This window comes from Anopheles marshallii, chromosome 3 (genome assembly GCF_943734725.1).
Source record: "Anopheles marshallii chromosome 3, idAnoMarsDA_429_01, whole genome shotgun sequence".
Lineage (NCBI taxonomy): Eukaryota > Metazoa > Arthropoda > Insecta > Diptera > Culicidae > Anopheles > Anopheles marshallii.
Window position 1 is genome coordinate 225,683 of NC_071327.1, and position 22,960 is coordinate 248,642.

General features: G+C 41.6%; 6 protein-coding genes across 7 annotated transcripts; 4 read left to right on the forward strand and 2 right to left on the reverse strand.

Moving 5' to 3' along the window:
- Positions 1-592: 592 nt before the first annotated feature.
- Positions 593-7,083, forward strand: LOC128715871 (guanylate cyclase 32E). Its single transcript, XM_053810787.1, is given in 17 exon segments — positions 593-814; positions 1,806-1,936; positions 2,012-2,123; positions 2,222-2,404; positions 2,813-2,930; positions 3,016-3,162; positions 3,247-3,494; positions 3,594-3,746; positions 3,825-4,162; positions 4,256-4,370; positions 4,642-4,708; positions 4,780-5,213; positions 5,215-5,422; positions 5,484-5,661; positions 5,736-5,876; positions 5,947-6,599; positions 6,689-7,083. Coding segments are annotated over 17 exon segments (3,843 nt in total).
- Positions 7,084-8,079: 996 nt separating this feature from the next.
- On the forward strand, positions 8,080-10,328 carry LOC128714699 (gamma-tubulin complex component 4 homolog). The gene is made up of 4 exons (XM_053809573.1): positions 8,080-8,145; positions 8,216-8,667; positions 8,728-10,122; positions 10,196-10,328. Exons 1-4 carry the CDS (start codon positions 8,080-8,082, stop codon positions 10,326-10,328), a joined length of 2,046 nt encoding a protein of 681 aa, XP_053665548.1.
- A 311-nt stretch (positions 10,329-10,639) lies between these two features.
- Positions 10,640-11,817, reverse strand: LOC128713898 (protein arginine N-methyltransferase 6). Its single transcript, XM_053808770.1, has 3 exons — positions 11,758-11,817; positions 10,828-11,696; positions 10,640-10,760 (listed from the first exon to the last, which is right to left on the reverse strand). The coding sequence occupies exons 1-3, from the start codon at positions 11,815-11,817 to the stop codon at positions 10,640-10,642; spliced, it is 1,050 nt and encodes a 349-aa protein (XP_053664745.1).
- An 871-nt stretch (positions 11,818-12,688) lies between these two features.
- Positions 12,689-16,546, forward strand: LOC128716079 (uncharacterized). The gene is made up of 4 exons (XM_053811000.1): positions 12,689-12,853; positions 13,284-13,460; positions 13,653-15,216; positions 15,318-16,546. The coding sequence occupies exons 1-4, from the start codon at positions 12,689-12,691 to the stop codon at positions 16,544-16,546; spliced, it is 3,135 nt and encodes a 1,044-aa protein (XP_053666975.1).
- Positions 16,547-17,909: 1,363 nt separating this feature from the next.
- Positions 17,910-19,214, forward strand: LOC128711739 (galectin-8-like). The gene has a single exon (XM_053806624.1). The coding sequence runs from the start codon at positions 17,910-17,912 to the stop codon at positions 19,212-19,214; it is 1,305 nt and encodes a 434-aa protein (XP_053662599.1).
- A 1,902-nt stretch (positions 19,215-21,116) lies between these two features.
- On the reverse strand, positions 21,117-22,475 carry LOC128715476 (aquaporin FA-CHIP). Of its 2 annotated transcripts, XM_053810381.1 has the most exons (5): positions 22,394-22,475; positions 22,201-22,307; positions 21,691-22,125; positions 21,490-21,612; positions 21,117-21,152 (listed from the first exon to the last, which is right to left on the reverse strand). In XM_053810381.1, the coding sequence occupies exons 1-5, from the start codon at positions 22,470-22,472 to the stop codon at positions 21,117-21,119; spliced, it is 780 nt and encodes a 259-aa protein (XP_053666356.1). In that variant the 5' UTR covers positions 22,473-22,475. The 2 variants fall into 2 exon arrangements, with proteins under 2 accessions (XP_053666356.1, XP_053666355.1); XM_053810380.1 differs by lacking the exon at positions 21,117-21,152 and having other exon boundaries at positions 21,433-21,612.
- Positions 22,476-22,960: the final 485 nt, after the last annotated feature.

A 22,960-nucleotide genomic window follows, 5' to 3' on the forward strand; every position in this document is an offset into this window, starting at 1 on the left:
GACTCGAACCTAGATCTAATTTTCGGCACATGATTTTCTTCAGGCTTAAGCATTCATGAAGAGTAGGAAAGCAAATACAGAAAATTCCATATGTTCATGTTTCATACATAATTAGGTGCTGCTACCAATAATAAACAATTCCATAAGAAAATATTCACACATCACCGATTATAACAACAATATACAAATACAAATTTGCACAAAATTAACATTAACATGAAATCTATCATTACGCTTTCTTTGCAACAAAAGGTCAAATGCTGTAGAACTTCGCACGACCGTACGACCGTACGTTCGTCGGTAAACAGTTGATACTGACATAGTTACAATTGGTTAGATTAATTAACTTTCCGACATAGTTCATTTGCCCTTCAACCTACTTTTCAGCGTCAAATATGATTTAAAAAAATTAAATTAATAATGACAACATAAATTCCCCAAACGCGCACAAATTAATTGCACGAAAGAAAAATTTCTCCAAGCGGCACTAATCGAACTGATTGACACTCTCTTCCTAGAATTGTTTCCTAGAACTCTTACTCAAGGGCGGTTTAAAAAGAGTGCATTATCTACAAAACACGTCCTAGGTACGATGGCAGATCGTGTTCAACTGTTTTTGCTAGTGCTAATGCTTTCAGCATCGCTCGAATTGCATGCGTTGGCGTCCGCCATCGCTCGGATGTCCTGTGACTGCCCTCGCAATGTAGAAAGTTTCCTGCGGACCAACGTATCCTTACCTATGGTGACGATGGTGCGCAACCGAACTGGAGACGAGCTGTACGTGGGTTTCCTGGCTGGCTACGTGCATTCTAAGGTAAGCTTGCGGGTTTGCAGGTACATGGTCAAGGCTACGTTTCCTGATTACCCCTAATCTCAAACGGAGGTTTCAATGATGGAGGAGTGAAGATAGTTTAATGATGGTGGTTTGCTATTGGCAAGAGGTACGCCCTATCCCCAGAGGCATTTCAACGCCAGGGGTTGGTTTGTTGCAAATGTGAACGAGTCATGCATGCAAGTCCTGTTGAAGGTTGCAGTATAAGTGTGATTTATAGTGACTAATCTTTCTCAGCAAAATGTTTCACAAGAAAGGTACCGTTCGCAAGGTGTGTAAACTATTAAAATAAATTAAAAATACATGTTTAATTCTGATAAATACCATTGATAAAAAATTTATCAATTTTTTTTTTCGTTAGAACGGCCTGGCCGTATCGACTTATTTTACCACGTAGCCGGATAGTCAGTCCTTACTACGGGGGATTAGCCCGGATGGGATTTTGGTCCGGTCCGTTCGTGTGAAGACCGGCTCTGCTACCATCATGCCACCGGGCCGCCCCTGTAAAAATTTATCAATTCATGTTATTACATTTATATTACACTCTCAAAACGAGGGGTAGTGTAAATTGTTTAACAAAATACAGTCTTTTATTATACGCTATAGACCGTAATGCACGTATCTTCAGCATGAAATGAATCACGTAATGAAAAATTATATTCTACTAAAAATGTATATCCAATATTCAGCTAGCAAGCAACTCGCAAGGGTATTGCATGAAATCTCAAACCAATGTTGGTGAATATCGTAGAATTATTTGTGTATTAATTAAAATTCACTATATAATGACCACCAATTCATTCGCAAAGAAAGCAATAAATAGTTAGACTCGCTCCCTAAGCCCGCGACATTTCCGTCACATTTGAGCCCTTCAATCCGATTAGGCACCTGATTGAGAGGTGTGCAATTGCCAATAATTTAAAATATGGACGCACCATGCATCGTTATTCATACTTCCTCCTATCCTCAATAGGTCGTTCTGGGTGCGCTACTGCTAGCGATAGAAACGATCAACAACGACTCCGCGCTACTTCCCAACAAAAAGCTACGACTACGGGCGGTTGACATAGGAGCCCAAAAGTCCCCCAAAGCATTCCCCATTCAGTAAGTATATATGTGTAACGCGTTACAATAAATCCCCTCGGTGCGGTCCCTTCAATGTATTACACGATTTGATAGGAAAATGACCGAAATGCGTGACAATGGCATCGTTGTGTTTATTGGACCGGATGAAACCTGTACTTCGGAAGCGCTTGTAGCTTCTGCTTGGAACCTACCGATGATATCCTATGTGAGTAATGTATCTAAGCGATTTTCGCACCAGCCACATTTACAAGTGTATTCTAATTGACCAGTTTTGTTCAAATATGCATATGCACACGAATGCAGAAATGTGCAGACATTGCAGTGTCGGATAAGACAGTGTACAGTAGCTTTGCCCGCACGCTGCCACCAGCAACAAAGGTGTCGAAAAGTGTTGCAGCCCTTCTATTGGCCAACAATTGGCACTGCTTCAGTATCGTGGCTAGTAAACATCCTGCCTGGAGCATGGAGATAGCACATGCAATAGAGGTAAAGGGATATGTCAAGAAAGAAAGTTGTGTCATAAGAATTGTGCAATTGGTATCATTCTGGGAAATAAATCCATTTACCCTTAGCAAAAATAATCTGTAGCATCTTTCTTCTGCGAACCAGTCAGCTTCTAGATATATTCTTACTCCCTATATGTCAAAGCATTTGGGGCATGAAATTAATATAACTTGGGAGTAAGTGTATGACTATGGTGCGAACACACTGTGTCTTTCTATATCTAAAATCACAAATATCCAAATTGAAAGCATACATCAAGAATCAGATTCAATATAAGATTGCTTTTAATTGTTGTTACGTTTGTTCATACGCCTTCATACAAATGAGGAAACATAATACAAATTGCTACAACAATAAGACACTAACATAGTTTCGTTCTGGGATTTTCAGCTGCAAGCAGAATTAAACAATCTCACTGTAAATCACTTCCGCTTCTATTCAGACTATATTCCGTCAAAAATTGATGAACTACAAGAGATAGTGGATAACACTTACCGAAACACTAGAGGTATAGGCGGATTGGTCTTCGTTGATGATTAATTTCTCTTGAACCTCAAAGTTATTTTTCTGTTGTTTTAATCACGCCTCAACAGTGTACGTCTTTGTGGGCGATCACATAGAAATGGTGGACTTTGTACGATGTCTACAGAAACGAAAGCTACTCAGTACAGGCGATTACATAGTAATATCGATCGACGACGAGATCTACGATTCCAACATGAATCGCAACATATACGAAGGTTCAAATAGTCATAACAAAAAAAAACACACTCGTTTGTTTACAATGTAATTTTGATATCTTTTTTGTTTTTTGTTTGACACAGAATATTCCGATTTCTATCAAAAGTATTTTGGAAACTTGAAGGATAAGCAGCAGCAAAAAAACAAACGATACAACTATAAGGACCAGGAGCGTTTACAGGAGGCATTCCAGTCGGTGCTACGAATATCGCCACTATTTCCAATGAACCCAAAGTATCGCAAACTATGCCACCAGTTTAAACTATACTCACGCAATCATCCGTTCCATGTACCATTACCTAGAAATCGACATATATTCGATAGAATACAGGTGTGAACCGTACGGTTGATCTATAAAGATACTCGTTGGAATAATCAATAGTTTTTGCAAGGGTTTTGCTAAACACTCCATCTTTCCCTTCGCTGGCAGGTCCCTATCTATGGTGCGTATTTGTACGATGCACTCATCATCTACGCCCGTGCTGCATCCGAAGTGATTCGTGACGGTGGAGATATCTCCGATGGAAAATTAATTATGCGCCATATATTCAACCGATCGTACCATTCGATACAAGGATTTGACGTAAGTTTTGTACGATATCATCATAAGCTTGACGCAGCAGCTCGTTAAAAATATATCGGTTCCCTTATTTTCGCTTAGGTGTATATTGACGCAAACGGGGATGCAGAGGGCAATTTTTCGGTTATCGCGTTACAGAAGGATGACAAGGTGAACAACTCGTTGCAGATGTCGATGCAACCGGTGGCAATATTTGTGTACGGAGCGCGAAACGTCACAAGCGGCATAACCCTACCCGAGTTTCGCTATCTCAACGCGAACCGGCCAATTATGTGGCTAAAGGGGCGGCCACCATTGGCAGAACCGGTGTGTGGTTTCTACAATGAAAAGTGTCGACCGAAAGCAAAAGATTGGCGATATATTAGCGGTGCGCTGGTTGTAATTCTGTTCATGACTATATTTACTATTATCCTGTTCAAGTGAGTGTATTCGTATACTGGCGAACAATACTTTCTCGTATAGCTAAGTAATGTTGGTAGCTTAATACGGTAACCTGGGCTCTTTCCTTACAGACATTATCGTTACGAACAGACGTTGGCGTGTTTGCTGTGGAAGGTGGATATGAAGGATGTTATACTGATAACTTCACCCGACGCACTGTACAGCAATGAACTGCGGAAGAATTTTGTGAGTAGAATTATGATCTTTTAAATCCTTTAGCAAGACTTTTATAGAACAGTGCAATCAACCAAATCCACCATCGATGAGATGGAGCAGAACCCGTTTATGGGAAGTGCTTTTTTTAAAGCAGATATACACTCTTCAACCAACGAATACCCCATGCATAAATTAATCCATTCTGGAATCCATAATTCCATTAATCCAGTATGGAATCAATATAACAATTTAATCGAAATTTTACTATAATTTGCAAAGTAATACTCTATTGCTTTCTTAGGTATGCCAGCAAAGCATAATGGTCAACAATGCAGGAGACACCAACAAACGAGCATACACGACGATTGGTAAGAACAAGAAAAAACTATCTTTCATTATCAAGGTATTTTATAATTTTAGCCATGAAATCTCTATTTAGGGCTTTACCGTGGTAATATCGTTGCAATCAAGTATTTGCAAAAGCGAACGATCGATATCACGCGCAACATTCGCAAGGAACTAAAACAAATGCGAGAAATACGGCACGAAAATCTTATCACGTTTGTCGGCGCTTCGATTGATCACGGCACTATCACCATCCTTACATCGTATTGCGCCCGAGGAAGCCTTGTTGATGTGCTCTCAAACGAAGATCTGAAACTAGATCACATGTTCGTATCGTCGTTGGTTAGTGACATTGTCAAGGGATTAATCTACCTGCACGATAGTGATGTCGGATCGCACGGTAACTTACGGTCGAGCAAAATTTTGATCGATTCACGCTGGGTAGCACAGATAGCGGACTTTGGGTTGCACGAATTCAAGTCCTGTCTGGAGGAACCAAGCAAGTACGACATAGTGCACTATGATGTCATGTATGACAGGTGTTCTAATTCCTCTGTATACTTTCAGATTCGAAAAAGAATTACGTAGGAGTCTGTGGAAAGCCCCGGAAATTCTGCGCGATCCAAACTCTCCTCCGCGAGGCACACAAAAGGGCGACGTGTATTCGTTTGGAATTGTCCTTTACGAAATAATAGGCCGCAAAGGCCCGTGGGGTGATGTGAATATGAGTTGGCAAGGTATGTGTGAATCAGTTTAGTTTCCCAAATTTCTTACATTTATTCACATTTACTAATTCAGACATTGTGGCGCGTGTTATGTCTCCGGAAGAGTATGGCATATTTCGTCCATCACTACGAGCTTTTGATGCTCCAGAATACGTCATGCAACTGTTGCACTCTTGCTGGGAGGAAGATCCAGAAGATCGACCGGATATACGGTTGGTGCGGGTGAAATTGAAACCAATGCAAGCCGGACTGTAAGTGAACGTCGCTATACTGAGTATGTTTGAGAAACTTCCAATAGTATACCCGTTCGTGCATTTACTTTTAGCAAACCAAATATTTTCGATAATATGATTGCGATCATGGAAAAGTATGCATATAACCTTGAAGGAATAGTACAGGAGCGCACTAATCAACTTTCGGAGGAGAAGAAAAAGACAGAATCACTTCTACTAAGAATGCTTCCGAAGTGCGTAGGAAAGAATTTACCATTCTATCGTATCGCAGAAGACTAATTCATACCATTCACCCCTCTCCAGAAGCGTTGCGGAATCGCTGAAACGAGGTGAACGTGTAGAGGCCGAATGTTTCGATTGTGTCACCATTTTCTTCAGCGATCTTGTAGGCTTCACGGAGTTATGTGCGCAAAGTACACCCTTTGAAGTGGTAGAAATGCTGAATGATCTCTATACTTGCTGCGACTTTATTATCTCTAGCTACGATGTATACAAGGTGGAAACGATCGGTGATGCTTACATGGTCGTTTCTGGACTCCCTTTACGGAATGGTGATCGTCACGCAGGGGAGATCGCTTCGATGGCCCTGCATCTACTGAATTCCATTTCGAACCTCGAGATACGACACCGACCAGGTGAGTTTATCCAAATGCGCATCGGCATCCATTCAGGTCAATGTGTGGCCGGTGTGGTTGGACTGAAAATGCCCCGGTATTGCCTGTTTGGTGATACGGTCAACACAGCTTCACGCATGGAAAGCAATGGTGATGCATTGAAAATTCACATTTCGTCGGTAACATACGAGCTGTTGAAAAAACTTGGTGGTTACAAATGCAAAGAGCGAGGCATCATTAAAGTTAAAGGAAAGGGCGAAATGCGAACGTACTGGTTGCTCGGAGAGGACGATCAGAAAAGAATGGATCGTTTCGGTTCGAATGAAGCGATTACGAATTTGAGTAAGTATGAAACTAAATGATTCAATCTCTTATTTTTGCATAGCTTCTTCATAACTTTTGGAAACGACTATTTCATTCTTATTTTGTAGCCATACCAGATCTTCTCTGCACCCCAGATCAATCGCAAACAAACCTCAGTCGACCTTCGCTACGGCGAATTTTATCTGATACGGTTCCTGTGTTACATACGTCACACCTGCACAGCACCAGCGATCAACAATTACCATCGGTCAGCTATCTTACTCACAATGCATCGAATCTAGGCTGTTACATCTGTCACAAACGAAAGTTGCACGTAGGGAACACACCTTTGGCGGACAGTACACAACGCCTTTCGATCATCCACGGAAGTTACGGTGTCGATGAGGCGGTCTGCACGTGCCGTCAACGAAATTGTTTGTTGGAGTACTATAATGATAATTTGATGACTGTGAGGACAATTCGAGAACCGCGATCAGCGCCGCAAATCACGTTTATGCAGTGATACCATGCCAGAATGATCTAAACTAATGAGATGAGCATATTTACTATCCGAGGATGCCATGGTTTCATAGCTATAAGTAGTGAGATTTTGTGGAACAGTGACCATCGTTTTATAGATATTTACATGTTGACACGGTGTTGTGCCTCAATACGACACCCAATTGATGTTTTAGATGTATTTTGCTAAAGTTAGAAGTAACTATATATATCGAGATATTATCGGTGAAAGTAGTTGTTTCCAGTTGTGTTCAGTGTTCCTGATGTATCCAAGTTAAAAAATAAACTAACAAAACGGTACAACAAGCTAAACGTAAAGGGGGTACATACATTACAGACATAACAAAAAATGTTACCTTTTTTAGAAATTTTAGAACTTATGTTGTCCATTTGCCGTGTACTTTCTTGACTCCGAGTTTGCAAACCTGAAAACATTGAGGACAAGATCAGTAATTGGATGACCAAAACGCTCTTCTTTAATACATATCAACAGTTGCACAAGTCGAGCATTTTCCATTTCTTTCATTCAACCTTAAAACTTACTTAATCTCCACATAACCATGATACTTTCACACTTAACACACTCTACAACAAAATGCAAATTCAATTTCACGCTTTGTTATTGTTTTTCGACATTTAACCTCATAAGAAAAGATACTACACTTTTGATCTCTGCTTTTAGGCCAACAAGCGATAGCTGTTGGATATTTGCGGGGATTTTTTTCACTATTCACACTTTTCACATTCACTTTATGCATTTTCATCTTATTACACTGTAACAAAACTACATTTGTAACATTTTGAACACTAAATTATATCATTTCTTAAAAATGCATACACATTGCACTAAATGTTTGACATTACAAAGGAAAGCCATCTGAAAAAATCCGTTATGTCACGCACACATGACATGCCGGTGACAGCCAGAAAACGAAGACTTTGTTTATTGTTTCGTTTTCGATCTGAAGCGCGACGATTTGGCCTTTAGCTACACCTGAAAATGATTCACGACATTCTGTTCACGCTGTTCTCTTCAAACACCGAATTGCCGATCGAAAATTTTACTGTAAGTAAGAAAATTATTCAATCTGTATTTATTTTACGTATTTGTACAACAATTCTTTCACGCACGGTAGATTCCGGAGGTGGCATCCACTTTTCTGCACCCGGGTGAAATTCATATCCTCGAAGAGCTTATTCGCATTGCAAATCAGTACAAGGAGATAAAAAAGTTTGCCCAACAGTATGGCACACTTACGGCCGGATTACTCAAACCGAAACAACAAAAACCGACAGAAGAACCACTACCCCAAGGACTTTACTTGCAAGCGTTCGTTGATGGATTGGAGCTGGTCGTGAAACCATACCGTGATCTTGTGGTAGAGTTGGAAGCCAAGTATCTGAAGCGTCCAAACCTATCGCTGATGTTTATCTTTCATCAAGTGAGTCAGTATCGATCGTTATTCGGTTTTCTGCTTCAGTTGATCAGTGGCGTAGTGACACAAAGAATCCATGGTTGTGCGTTACTGCCCTACCTTCAACAGCATTGCCTGCATGGCAACGATGCAAACTATCAGGCAGTTAAGACGTGAGTTAGTAATTTTCAAATTGATTCACTTTATTTAACCTCAGTATTATTGCATTTCAGCATACAAAAATCGGTGTACGTCATTTTTTTGAAGCAGTTATACGGTTGGCTGATGCACGGCAAATTCGTCGATCATTATGGCGAATTTTTCATTCAACAGGTAGAAAGTATCCCAACAACTTCCATGCTTACTGGTGGAGTGAATTCGCAGCAACCAATGCACACGTCCGTTAATACGTCGGACAGTGCGAGCATTAATTCCGAATTGTGGCGGTATGAAATACGACGTGAAATGCTTCCATATTACTTTCCCGCAAGCTGGGCCGAAAAGGTACTGTTTGTAGGGCAAACCGTGCTAATGTGTCATTTCGATCCAAGGCAGCAAGTGGTCGATCGTACAGTGTCGAACAGTGAATCAAAGGGAAGAAAGGGAACCGCATTGGCAGGTGCCGTCGGGAAAGATAACCTGTGGGGCGAACACGAACAAGAGCTGTTTCGAAAGTTTCATCAACTACAAAACGAGGAGAATCTTAACGTGACCAAGTTTGAGCATTTGGTGGACGAAATTAAGGAACAAGTTACGAAGCATATGTCCATGATAGTCATCGAGAAAGCGGACCTGGAACGTCAGCTACGATTAATGAAGGATTTCTTCCTGCTCGGTCGGGGAGAATTGTTTTCCGAATTTCTCACGCAAACGCAATCACTAAAACTACTCATTGGGAAGGAAATTAACGATGGTACTACTCGCGATTTAAACCGAGCGCTAAAGCTGGCCGCAAACAGCATCAACGTCGGCGAAGACATTGAACAATTTTCGTTCGAGCTTCCCGGTAAGGATGAGGTCGAGGATAGCTTCTGTTATGAGACAAAAAGTGCCGTCGGACACATTATACTCAAGTACAAAGTCAAATGGCCACTCCATCTACTCTTTTCACCGCGCACCTTGAATCGATACAATGAAATGTTTCGGTTTTTGCTACGTATAAAGAAAATACAGCACGATTTGCTGCAGATTTGGTCATATCAACGGGAAAGACGCATCAAGCACAACTCGGAAGTGGTACAGCTGCGTAATAAGCTCATGTTTTTGATCAACAATTTGCAGTACTATCTTCAGGTGGACGTGCTAGAAAGTCAGTTTGCCATTTTGATGGCAGCGATCGCAAATTCTGCTAAACAGGCGGACTTTGAACGTATTCAACGGGCGCACACTATTTTTCAAGCAAACGTACTCAGCTTGTGCTTTTTGCTGACCAGTTCAACCAATGGCGAACCTTCTTCCCTCGGCACGACAACCACCATAGCGGGAATAATACAAGTGCAGGAAAACCCGGTGCTAACGATTCTTGACAGTATTCTGTCGATTGTCGATCGATTCTGCACGTTCTGTATGCTCTGCAAAGATCCGATGACGAAGGTAGAACGGCAGGAGTTTGTGACATACGAACAGGGGTAAATTGCTGATCCTTTACAGCTGAATTGCTACAGCCACTTGACGTTTTTCATCTTTCACACTCTCTTGTAGATTCATGAACCATGTGGATTCGTTGTTGAGGCTTCTTATTGGACTCAAGGCGGGACCAAGCAGCGCACCGCTGTCGCAGCTATTGCTTCGATTGGATTTCAATCACTGGTTCAGCACCAATACTCAAACATAATCATATCATCCGATGACGAAGGTAGAACGGCAGGAGTTTGTGACATACGAACAGGGGTAAATTGCTGATCCTTTACAGCTGAATTGCTACAGCCACTTGACGTTTTTCATCTTTCACACTCTCTTGTAGATTCATGAACCATGTGGATTCGTTGTTGAGGCTTCTTATTGGACTCAAGGCGGGACCAAGCAGCGCACCGCTGTCGCAGCTATTGCTTCGATTGGATTTCAATCACTGGTTCAGCACCAATACTCAAACATAATCATATACACAATAATCAGGCCATATTTATTGCCACTGAATCATAATTGTTAATCCACTTGCATCTTCTCCAAATGGGTCTTCATTAAAATACACTTTGTCATATGACATTCACATGGCAGATGGTGTTCTTCTTTCTCCGGATCCAGCAACGTGAGCTGCAGGTCATACCTACGCGAAAAGAAAATATTGTGATGAACAATAATCTGCCCTAATACAGTGATTTACCGCCAGTTACCTTCGATTTGTTTCCTTGTTCCGTTCCATCGATAGACTGAAAGCTACCGGATCACGCTCTTCCAATTCTTCACACGAATCTTCCGGAAGAGGTATAACAACCTGCTTCCAGTGTGTTGCAGGTGCAGAAGGATTTGTGGAAAGCTGCCGCTGTTCCATTTCATCTCCCGGAAAGGTACAATCAAACCAGATACAAAATCCCTGCAGTTTTCCGGAACGTTGAGCCACAAGCACATCCTTCACCTCGATGCTATTTAGCTCATCGGGCGTCACTTCCATCAGATCGAACCATGCCATAATGTGTCCCTCGTGAAGTAAGTCGTCTTGTGCAACGGATAGCACTTCCGGATTGCCTGAATTTTGCTCACGCAGTGCACGCCCAAAACAACGCATGCTGACACCGGACAGATTTTCCCATCGATCGAAACGCGACGGAACACTGCAGGGTGCAACGAAAAGAGTTGCCGTATCAGGAAACATAAGACCGTTTGGTTTGAGGAACTCGTCTCGTGCGTGCACCACCGAATCAAGCATACCTTCGTGCAAAAGAAAAAAACCCATCCACTCGGATACGATGATATCGACACGTTCACCATCGGGAAGCTGGAAATCTTCTATCTTGCATTCGCTCACTTCTATCACATCTTGAAATTTGTTCTCTTCCACAACAGCCCGAGCTAGCCGGGCCAGGTTGGATGCTTCAACCGCGTAAACCTTGCTCGCACCGGCCTGTGCACAGAATATAGATAAAATGCCTGTACCGGCTCCTACATCGAGAACGATTTTACCCGCAAACAAGGAACGATTTTCGAAAATCGCCCTTTGGTAAGCATCCTGTCTCGGTTTGTCGGTAAGCATGATTTCGTGCACCTGCGAGCAGTGAACAACGATGAATAGAGTTTTTATTTGCAAGCAGTTCAATAATGCTTACCTTAAGATCCTCATAACTGTCGAAATATGCAGCTGAGTTGATTTGATCAACAGGTTCCATGGTAGGGAACAATAGAAGGCAACAAATACCGCAATGCGAACAAGAACTGGAAAGCACGTTTTCTTGCGTTTGTTTATGTCAGGCATGGTGAACTTTTGCAACGTGGTTTCCAGTGTATTAATTTAAAAGTGTTAACAGTAGAGCAAGAGGCAAAGACGTCTTAATGAATTCACTAGGAGACTAATCTATTTGCCCTCTTATATAAAACAAAAATAGAATCCTCAAAAATGTATGTTTGCACGGGAAAGTTATCTGCTGTAAATAATAGTTTGCCATCCCTGAACCTATGGCCCGAAATGACAATTTCGCCTTATTCCATTTTCGAGCATCAGGGAGAATACGTACAAAGTATAAGCAGTAGCAATAATTTTAAACCCTGTTAAAATTTAGCTAAAATGCCTCGGAGAATGCAACCGCCAAAGATGGGAAAAATAAAATAATAAACAATAGTAATAATAATAAAATAAGTGTTGGTTTTTCCCAATCATCAGGTTACCAAGCTAGTGCATTTTCTATTTTGTTCAATCCTAGCATTCCATTCCATTGGGGCAAAGTAATCATTTTGCACAACAGTTAAACGTATTAGAGGTTTTTATCACGTTTTTTTTAACTAAAAAATAAGCCAATTTATGTGCGCTCAAGAAACATCCATTCGCTAACGTCTTATCGTGCAGCTGCCGGGCGAAACTGCTCGACGAGCCGATTTGGACGGCAACTGCACGAACATCTTTTTTAAGCAGTGTGGGGTGCGTAGTTTTACCATAATCCATCTTTCTTGCTTTGCACGTATCTATGGTGCGACGCGTCGGGTTTCGTGCGTAATATTCTGTGTATCGTTGAAAAGAATTAGTACAATTTGTTCGTGATCGTGATGGAAATCGTGCGAGAACATAAACGAGCCGAAAGGTTAAAAAGTAGTCTTACGTGTCGCTTTTGCTTGTCGCAGGGCGTTCGGCTTAGTTCCATTTACGCAGCACCGGAACAGAATAAAACAACACCGCTAGCGCTGCAAATAATGGCCTGCGTGGGAATCGAGGTATGTAGAGAGGACGGCGTATTATAACATCAATTTAAAATACAGATAGAAATCGAACAAACCACAATATCACGCGAAATCGCTGACAAGAGATGTGAAATGATGTTGCTAGCATCACCAAAAAAATGTAGCAAGCTAAAATAAAGATGGCGTCTGCTTACAAACCAGCAGTGGTTTGTTTCCATGAAAAGCTATGTCCAAGCATTTGGTCAGTTATGTTCGCTGACAAGAGATGTGAAATGATGTTGCTAGCATCACCAAAAAAATGTAGCAAGCTAAAATAAAGATGGCGTCTGCTTACAAACCAGCAGTGGTTTGTTTCCATGAAAAGCTATGTCCAAGCATTTGGTCAGTTATGTTTGGAGTTATGCTATGTTTATCGAACGAATGTTGTTCTACAATTTATTTCTCGTTCCTTCCTTTCCTCTAGGTTTACAGTGATGATGGCATGCCAGGTCTGATTTGTGAACATTGTCGTATGCTTATGAATTATTGCTACCAATTCAAGCAGATGTGCAACAACGCGGATACGCAGCTGAAAACATTTCTTTCCACGGGACTTTGGCCAAAGCAACTATCGCTGCCGAAAGAGTTGGCGACATTATTGGTAAGTTTCTAATAGGCGCGGAAAGGGATTAACGATAGGTCGCGGAAATGAGAATCAAAACAAACGTATCGTACTCTTCCATAAATTAACAGCTGTCGTAAATTTGACGTTATAGTGTATAGCATGTTATAAAAGCTATAAATTTACGTTAATATAATTTGAATTTTAAATGTTGCGTTTCCCATGTTGCAGGTGAATTTGAAACAGCAATCGCCACATCGATCGACGAAATCACAGGGATCCTGTGCAGTATTAGAAAGTGTGGAAAATTCAAAAGAAAAAACAGTCAATATTGTTAAGCTAAGTCCTGCGGACCTTAAAAATATAAAGCTGGGTCAGAAAATTAATTTAGAAAATCTGGGATTGTCAACTATCTCTGGAAAGACCGGGACTGTACTCTCTGTGGACAACGAGGATAATGAACCGGTCCACGTTCCACTTCTCACATCCACCCCAATAATAAAGCGAAAAGGATCAGAATTGATACGCCTTAGTGAAGCATCCAAAACGGATGAGCAAGAAAAAAAGCAGAGGACAATGCCGCAAACGGTCCAGACAAGCAAAGTTTACAATGGACCAGTCATACTTAACAATTTGGTCAATTCCGTGGTACCGAAGGTCGAGGAAGAATTTGTCTCTACCGGCGAAGGAACAGTAGAAATGATAATGACCTACGAATCGGAACAAGATCAGATCACAAACAAATCGGATGTGTTTCCCTGCACCGAATGCCAGAAAACGTACCCACTGAAACAGCTGCTCGACATACATCTTTTGTCACATAAACGCGAGCGCAATTTTCCCTGTGACCAATGTGAAAAGCGCTTCTTTTCCAAGTACGACCTGGCCAAGCACACAGCGACGCACACCGGCGAACGACCATATATTTGTGTCATTTGTAGAGCATCTTTCTCGCGATCCACTTTGCTGACGCGGCATCAAACGAAACATAAGGACGAACCGAAACATGTGTGCAAATTCTGTGACCGTACGTTTCTTGCGTTGGACGAATTAAACAAGCACATTGAGAACCATGAAAAGATTCGTCCCTTCAAGTGTGCACTCTGCCCTAAGCGATTCGCGTACAAGCAAGGTCTGGAAAGGCACGAAGTTGTGCACAAGGAGAAATTACCTTACCAATGTGAATACTGCGACCAAAGCTATGTGACTGCGGGCAAGCTGTCTCGTCATTTGGCAACACACGCCGGTGATCGGCCGTATCCATGTCGGTTGTGTAATAAATCGTTCCTGCTTAGCCATCATCTTTCACGTCATTTGCGCAGGCACAACGCATCCGGTCAGAGCGAGTACAAATGCGTCGATTGTAAGGCATTGTTAAACAGTATGGGCGAGTTAATTTATCATTCAGCACAGCATGCAATGCAGAACCTTATCTGTCCGTTATGTCGCGAACCGTTTGAAGATGTGGATAAGGTCACCGAGCACATAAAATCACACGCGGAACAGCTACATTATGCGTGCGACTATTGTGATCTGATGTACACAAACGAACAGCAACTGAACGAGCATTGTTTACAGAATCATGCAGACGAACTGGCGTACGAACTACCAGAAAATCAATATCAGTTAGTACAGCCGGATGAAGGTGTTGATATCCAAACAATACCGTTAGTTGAAAAAAATATGAAGTTAGAATCGCTAAATGTTGCTGATGTACCTGAAGCAAACAATACGGCGATGGAGTACGAACGTATGGCAGAAGATGAAGTATACCACGATATGTTTTTCGAAGAAGGTAAGAATTAAAATTATTTTACGATGTAGTATTTTTGTTAATTGATGCAAAATTCTAATTAAGCACTGCAATGATTAAACTGCATTCAATTTATTCCCTAGATGAATCAACATTAGTTCCCGATACGCTAGACGATTCGGAAACTTTTGAAATCACGGAAATTGAATTAAGAGCCGAAAGCCCGAAAGAGATACGCATCAATGTCCCGCCCAAAACATCGCCAACAAAAGTGGCAATTAAAAAAGAAATAACACAATCAGCGGCTCGTACAGCGATAAAGAAAACAACCACAGCTGCAACAGTAACCAAATTACATCCCAATGTTACTATAACTTCAACACAACGGAACAAATCTAAAACAGTGGTTCAATCGGAAGAGAAGCCATCCCGTCAGCAACGTATGGAAGAATTCTATAAACGTAACCAACAGGCAGTGGAAAAGAAAATGGCCCAGAAAAATGTGGCGGATGTTTTGAAAAACTTACCAAAAGGTGTTACAGTAACGAAACCCACCTCAATTACGACATCGAGTGATTGTAATGATCGGATTAGGATGGAACAACTGGGAAAAGAAACATCAGAAAATAAAACGCATATTGCTGCTGCAGCTCCTGCTGCTCCTCCATCAACAACAAGTCCACAAAAGCGAGGTCCTGGAAGACCGCCAAAGGTGAAACCAATTACCGAAACAAAAGATGTCACAGCAAATGCGGACATGTCAAAGAACCACAATCCAAAACCGAGTGCACCAAAAGAATCCGTAATTCCGATTAAGACAGCAAAATCGCTTGATGAAAAAAAAGATTTGAAGCGAAGCGCTAGTGCCATAGAGATACACAAAGAGCGCCCCAAAATAAAGATGCAAGGACAAGAAAATTCGTCCAAGCCTACTATAGCTGCAACCACAAAATCGGCGTCCAACCCGGGCGAACCGCAGTCGTGGATGATAAAAAGAACGTACGCACCTAAAGAACCACAAGCCGTGAGTAAAAAGCGAACGGCAGAAAAGTGTATGGAAGACTCAGAAGATGTGGCACCGAGCAAACGGCCAGCGCTCAGCCGAAAAACGTTTAACCCTGCTATGATTCGTGTAATGAGTGATAATGAAAAGGCCAGACATCATCCGGTAGGGGGAACGAAAGTTAGAACAACGATAAGTTCAACGACCGGAACCAATACCGCGAATCTGAAGCGAGTTTCAAAATCGGATGTCCCAAAAGGGATACCGGTTGAGGTGAATATCGGTGGTAAGACGATAAAAGTACACAAAATTAGCAAGGAGGAAGTAATTGGACGGGCATCTCAATTGAAGGAAAAACTTTCGACTTAAGGAAAGTATCAATATGTCTATTTCATGAAACAAACATCGAGTTTTGTTTTGCGATTTTCAACTGTTAGCAGGATATGACGGGCATCTCAATTGAAGGAAAAACTTTCGACTTTAGGAAAGTACCAATATGTCTATTTCATGAAACAAACATCGAGTTTTGTTTTGCGATTTTCAACTATTAGCAGGATATGATAGTATTTAAGTCACCTAATAACGGCAACGGTAGTAGTCTAACGGTAGTTTAATAATCCCCCCAAGAAAACATAAGATACAAGTACAGCGGTAGTTTGGCAAGGGATAGGTCATCGACAAATGTATCCTGTTTTAATTTGTTTGCATAGTAACTGCGCTTTACAATTTCAATTTAAAGTCGTTCAATTTAGAACAATTGCGATGCACTGCGTTGTTGTCATGCTTGCAATCATATTTCCAAAAATAAGCAATTTAATTTTCTCCAGTGACGCTGGCAAAATATTCCATTTCGAGTAAGCACAATTAAACCAAACAGGTGTATTATCTTAGATTGATGGGGCAAATCTATGAACAAATAATATCCTTCTTATGTACGCTCTAAAGGTCGGAAGACATGTGTATGTATTGTGGTATAATTGGTGTGAAGCTTTGTTTTATTTGGATCTAAAAAGACAAAATCATTTAACGTTTAATTTTTACGTTTTTAAAAAATAGTCCTTAAGGTCCGGTAAGTTGGAGCTATCCTGCAAAGGCAAAAGCTTATAAATATCAATATTTAGAGCCTTTTATATGCTATGCATTTATCCCGTTTGGAACGTGTTTTGCTAATAGTTCTGAAAAGTGTAAGTGATTACTCAATCTTTCAATTCGTATAAGTTGCAAAAAATATCAAAGCATCCATATGCTTCGTATATTGTTGTAAATCTATTACACGGAGTATTTTCGCTGATGTTCTATCGTTTTCGTTTGTAGTTTCCGGTAGCTATTCGTAGCGAGATAAAATCCCATATGCCGTCTCGCCATTTAGTACAACTCATCGAGATTTCCATGCAAATTCCATGTTAGGTATTCTCATGAGAAGAACACCACATTACTGGCGTATTTATTTAAAATCCACATGCATTTTCTCAGAATTTTGAATTTGCTTGTTTGGTTTCCCACCGACTCACCCTGTAGAAATGTCATTTGCTCAAACGTAAACAAACACACACTTCTTTTTTGTCATTTTCATTCTCAGCTTTTAAAAAAGGTATTATTGTATTGATACGAATTACTTACCATACACACACAGCGCGCAACACGACTTCGAGTATTTTGTACTTTTTACTGCGCCGTAATAGCATTTGTGTCCCGTCTTACACCACCATGGGCACACCAATCTAGAGCCCGAATGGCCGTGTTCGCTTACTTGGTTCTTAGTATTAGCGACGACTTGCTAGCTTACAGCAGTGCCCTGCTTGGTTGTCGCGGCGGTTCGTGGACGGAATGCAGATCCCAGCTGACCTCGGTTCGTAACCAGCGCCAGTTTGAAGCTCTTTTGAAACGTTACTATCCTACCACCGCCACCAGTGTTTACTCGTACTCGTCCAATCTGAACGTATACGGTTGTTGTGATCGTAGCGATACACGGTTCACCGCGTCAACCGGAACGACCGAGATGTCCACGGAGTCTATAGATAGTTGCGATTTTGCCTACCATGAAGTTTCATCACCCGGTTCGACCAGCCTGGACAAGAGTACGTCGACCGAAGTGGTGCACACGGTCGAAAACATTACTGAGGTGTCGCCAGGATTGTGTTTCGTCATTACCGGTACCATCCAGCTTACCTGCGAGCGGTTCTCCGTAAACTTGCTGCTTAAAAACGGTGATGTTGCTCTACACTTCAACCCGCGGCTGCCCCAGAATTACATCGTGCGTAATTGCCGCGTGAAGGGATGCTGGGGACGGGAAGAGGTTGCATCCCCACTGTCGTTCAATTTACACCGTGGCCAACGTTTTGCCGTACAGGTGCTGGTGACGGACAAAGAGTTTCTGATATGCGTTAATGGAAGACACTTCAATGCGTTTCGGCATCGCTTGCCTTACCGTAAGATTTGTACCCTTGAGGTAAAGGGTGATGTTCGTGAGGTAGCCGTAGAGCAGTGTTATATGGAGTGCTATCCCCAGCTGGAGCTGGAGCTTGTCCGCCAACTGTCGCTGGACGCAATTGTGTCGTCGAAGTTACGTGTGCCCTGTTCGCAGCCAGATGCGGATGGAAAACCGATGCCTTACACCGGTGTTCTACGGGCACCATTCATCGATGGATATAAACTGCATCTGTATGGACGCGTCAAACTGTTGCCCCACTCGTTCTACGTTAACTTGCAGAGCAGTGCGTATGTTTGGCCCCATCCCAACATTCTGTTTCATTTGAATCCTCGCTTTGGTAGCGTCGGCGGCCGGCACGTGATATGCCGGAACTCGTGGATAAATGGAAAGTGGGATCGGGAAGAGCGGTCGGAGAACATGACAGATTTTGCGCCCGGCAAAGCGTTCCATCTGCAAATCGCCTGTACGGACGTTAGCTATCAAGTTTCGCTGAACGACAAAATGATCGCGGAGTTTGTATACCGTGACAATCCGCGCCTGGTTGAGGCGGTTTACATTCAGGGAGATATCAAGGTGTTCGATGTTGTTGTAGAGACTGCGTATTAAAGTAAAGGGGAAGGTACCTAATGAAACAGTGGGGATATTTTATTTTTTCAATTAATTGAAATTACATTGTTGCCTATGTATTTACTATTGCTGTTTGTTCAATAAATTGCTTTAATTCAATAATAAAGTTCTATGCTCAAGTTATATTCCCTTAGAGACCCGCTTTGTCCGTGTGTGCGTTATCATTTCAGTCCTTCATGCTGTTGATCATGGTCGAATTTTTGTTATCAGGGTCAGAGCGAGTATCTTCCCGAATTCTTTGATTACGCTACTAGCAGGTTTCCGTTTTTTCATGCAAAAAAAACACCTCCCCGTCCCTATCACATTTGAACATATTTCTCTTCGCATGTGACTGTGTATTCTCATACCTACAATATTTGTGCTTCCTCATACCTAACACATTTGAACTGAAAGTGTTACGTCTTTTCATATGCGAGAGTGTATTCTCGTTAGAAACGTGATGAGATTAAAAATTATATGAACTATATGATGCTTTCGATGATGATAAAGGAGCCGCTACAACGACGAACTCTACGATCTGTACTACCAATCTACATAAAGGATATTTTTGACAATACTTTACTCTTGCACAACCTGGGATATTCGCATCGTCAAACAAAAGAGGTGCTTCTAAACGATTGTTTGTAAACAATGGCACTTAGTGTGGAATGCATTTAATTGCAATGGAATTTGCATCGCAGGGGAATGTATGTATTATGTATGTATGTATGTAATGTATTGAAGAATATAGGTAATTATACATGTAATGAATAATCAAGTTGGCTTTGCTACCCGTGTGTCCGGTAGCGGGTATGCTCTATTTCATTCATAAGTTTTCAGCTCATTATGTATCGTTTTGATCTCAGTCGTGATCACTTCCCCATTAGTGGCACAGATAAGCAGACCAATTACCAGTGCGTTATTATGCTAGTTCAATACTGGCGTATATCAATCTTTTCCACTTGAAGATTGTGCTAGATCGAACGGTCTATAATCTTTTCAATCTATTATCTCAGATCAAACGATCACAAAATGTCGAATTATATATCAAAATAGAGTGACTCCTGGTAAAAAAGGGACATCATATAAATAGTTATTATTGCTGTGCAAAAGACAGATGTTTATTGATATTTGTCACCGTTATATTCATCATTCTCGCACAAGTAATTCATCGATTTAACGGTGGCCTACGATATCCTATATTGGACCTAATTATGGATTACCATGCAGCAGTATGGATTCCCTAGGAACCAAGCTTTTGTGGGCCATAATAGATGGAGTGCAGTGCAGAGTGAGAGATTCGAAGATGTTGTCGGAAGCTTTTAGAAATCACTAAAATTTCGATGTTTGCCTTTTCTGAAGCACCTTCAATCAATAACAAGACAATATTAATAAATTAAAGACTAATCATTTTACATTATTAGTCTACTTTCGGACCGAACTAAATCATCATTATGCCACCAAAGTTACCTATGATTTATTAATTTAAAACGTTTATTGATAGTCACATTGTGTGATAAGCCTGTTTTATACCTCGCGATATATCAAGCTACCAACGGTAATTGGAAGCGACGCTAAACTTAAGTTAATGCAGGGAACAAGGTTTCGATTGAGCGGAACGAATACCAAATTTCGTGGACATAGGCGATTGCAAACGCATCAACAGATGAGGTCAGTTAGTAGAAACATACAACAACAAACGATCCCGTGCGATCGATGGATTCTTTTTAGGTGAGTTTGCAGAATACCACGTGTGCAAACGCATGCAACCCTATGGGCAAAATTTTATGCAAACCCAAAATTTTGGTCAATCAAGGGTACACCCTGGCTTCACGTAAAAACTGGTAGAAACGGTGTGTTTGCATACAATTTTGCCCACTGAGAAACAGCAACGATACAAGTTTAAGCCATGTCGTGCTTTCCATCCAATCGACGCATCTGAAAGTGAAAGAGACGATTAGAATAACCGTTCTGTTCAGTTGCTGTAATAAACGGTAGGATGAAATGAATAAGGTAAAGCGGATGAACAAGCTGCAATTAAATGGTAAAAACAAACTGATAAATAATGCTTTTAATTTAACGACAAACGCAATAACAATTAACATGTATAACAACACAACGAATGGATAAAACAAATACGACACAACGCATATTAAAATGATGATGAACTGATGATCGTGGATGACATGGATCGAAGTTTTTCTATTCTTGTCCAACGCTAGGTGGTAATGACGGATTCTTCCAGTGCGGCATGTTTCATTAGGTTGAGCATTACCTCCTTATCGTCGGCAGTAGTACGATAGCGTTCGGAAACATCGCTAACGGTAGGTGCCTTAAATAGCTGGCAGTAAAGTAAAGCCGCTGTAACACCTCCCACGATCGGTCCAGCCCAGTAAATCTACAAAGAAAGCAGCGAACGACACAATATATGTTTTGACAATGCTTCTGTGAGCAAGGACAAAAGAAAAGCTGTTACCCAATGATGGCTCCAGCTGTCCGTCACAAAAGCAGTGCCGAAGGAACGGGCGGGATTCATGCTCGATCCGGTGTATTCTACAACGCCCAGATGACCCAAAGTCACGGTTAAACCAATGGCCAGTGGGGCAACGAAGCGCGAGTCCGGTTTGTTGTCATCGCAAACACCAAACACACACAGCACCAGCACGAATCCAAGGAAGAATTCGAAGCCCACGCCTTGCATCTCTGTGACTCCATCCTTCAGACCGGTGTTGCCCAAGCCGTTGTGATAGGTTTTTGGTATCAGCACATCGAGGGCGGTTGTGGCCACAACTGCACCGGCACATTGAGCGGCAACATAAAGCAGGGCACGGATGAGGCTTACCTTGCCAGCTGCCAACATTCCGGCAGTCACAGCGGGATTAATATGACCACCACTGATGTGACCGATCGACTGAAACGGGATTGGAAGAGAATATGCTTTGCAAAAGCAGACCTCACATTTCGTTCGTAGTACAGTTTTACTCACCATCACGACCATAAACACACTGAGCCCAAACGCAAGTGAGATTAATGTTTTATCCCCATTTGCATGTGTACACGCGGCACAAGCGAAAAAATTCAATATAAAGATGCCTTTAAACACAACAACCAATTAGTACTGTTTATGTACGGCGAAGAAAAAGGTTGATTATCTTATTTGTGCGCTATAATATACTTACCAACAAACTCAGCAAGTAACGCATGCCATAATCCGCTTGATTTGTTTGATAACTCTTCCGTTCCAAGAGTATAACCCATTTTGGGGATTGGTTTAGTGTCGTCTAAAAAGAAAAATATGACAAACATTGTACGTTGTGGTTTGCTTAGGTACGGATTGTAGGGATGTTGAGTGGTCCTACAGGCAGCATGTAGGACTTCGACCGCAAACGGCAGGTGATCAAAGCTCTTTAGGATCTCCCAACATCTATTTTCCAGCTAAAGGAAAAGATTTGCTTGTTTAAAAATAACCTTCTCCCCCCATCCATACGTGAGTGCCTCCAGAACATGGAAGAGAATTCCAAAGTCTCGCAAGCAACAAGGCATCATTCGCGTGACATCATTAAACAACGCAATCGAGAAAAAGGTGAGAAGAAACCAAACGATTTCCATTCGGTTTGACTGCTCGGTTGTTTTACATAAGGCAGCATTGCAGCATGTTCCCACTCAGTACAGGGAGTCAAATGAGAGCCAACGAGTACGCAGTTCTTACGAAAGACGCATTGACCATCGTGTAGTGCTTTCAGGTG

Coding starts and splice junctions, on each gene's coding strand:
- LOC128711739 (XM_053806624.1), top strand. CDS start 17,910: ATGGCCGTGTTCGCTTACTTGGTTCTTAGTATTAGCGACGACTTGCTA.
- LOC128714699 (XM_053809573.1), top strand. CDS start 8,080: ATGATTCACGACATTCTGTTCACGCTGTTCTCTTCAAACACCGAATTG. Junction 8,146..8,215: donor TGCCGATCGAAAATTTTACT/GTAAGTAAGAAA, acceptor CACGCACGGTAG/ATTCCGGAGGTGGCATCCAC. Junction 10,123..10,195: donor TTTGTGACATACGAACAGGG/GTAAATTGCTGA, acceptor ACTCTCTTGTAG/ATTCATGAACCATGTGGATT.
- LOC128713898 (XM_053808770.1), bottom strand. CDS start 11,817: ATGGAACCTGTTGATCAAATCAACTCAGCTGCATATTTCGACAGTTAT. Junction 11,697..11,757: donor ACAGTTATGAGGATCTTAAG/GTAAGCATTATT, acceptor CACTGCTCGCAG/GTGCACGAAATCATGCTTAC. Junction 10,761..10,827: donor AACAAGGAAACAAATCGAAG/GTAACTGGCGGT, acceptor CTTTTCGCGTAG/GTATGACCTGCAGCTCACGT.
- LOC128716079 (XM_053811000.1), top strand. CDS start 12,689: ATGGAAATCGTGCGAGAACATAAACGAGCCGAAAGGTTAAAAAGTAGT. Junction 12,854..13,283: donor TGGCCTGCGTGGGAATCGAG/GTATGTAGAGAG, acceptor CCTTTCCTCTAG/GTTTACAGTGATGATGGCAT. Junction 13,461..13,652: donor AAGAGTTGGCGACATTATTG/GTAAGTTTCTAA, acceptor CCCATGTTGCAG/GTGAATTTGAAACAGCAATC.
- LOC128715476 (XM_053810380.1), bottom strand. CDS start 22,472: ATGGGTTATACTCTTGGAACGGAAGAGTTATCAAACAAATCAAGCGGA. Junction 22,308..22,393: donor GTTACTTGCTGAGTTTGTTG/GTAAGTATATTA, acceptor TTGTGTTTAAAG/GCATCTTTATATTGAATTTT. Junction 22,126..22,200: donor GTGTGTTTATGGTCGTGATG/GTGAGTAAAACT, acceptor ATCCCGTTTCAG/TCGATCGGTCACATCAGTGG.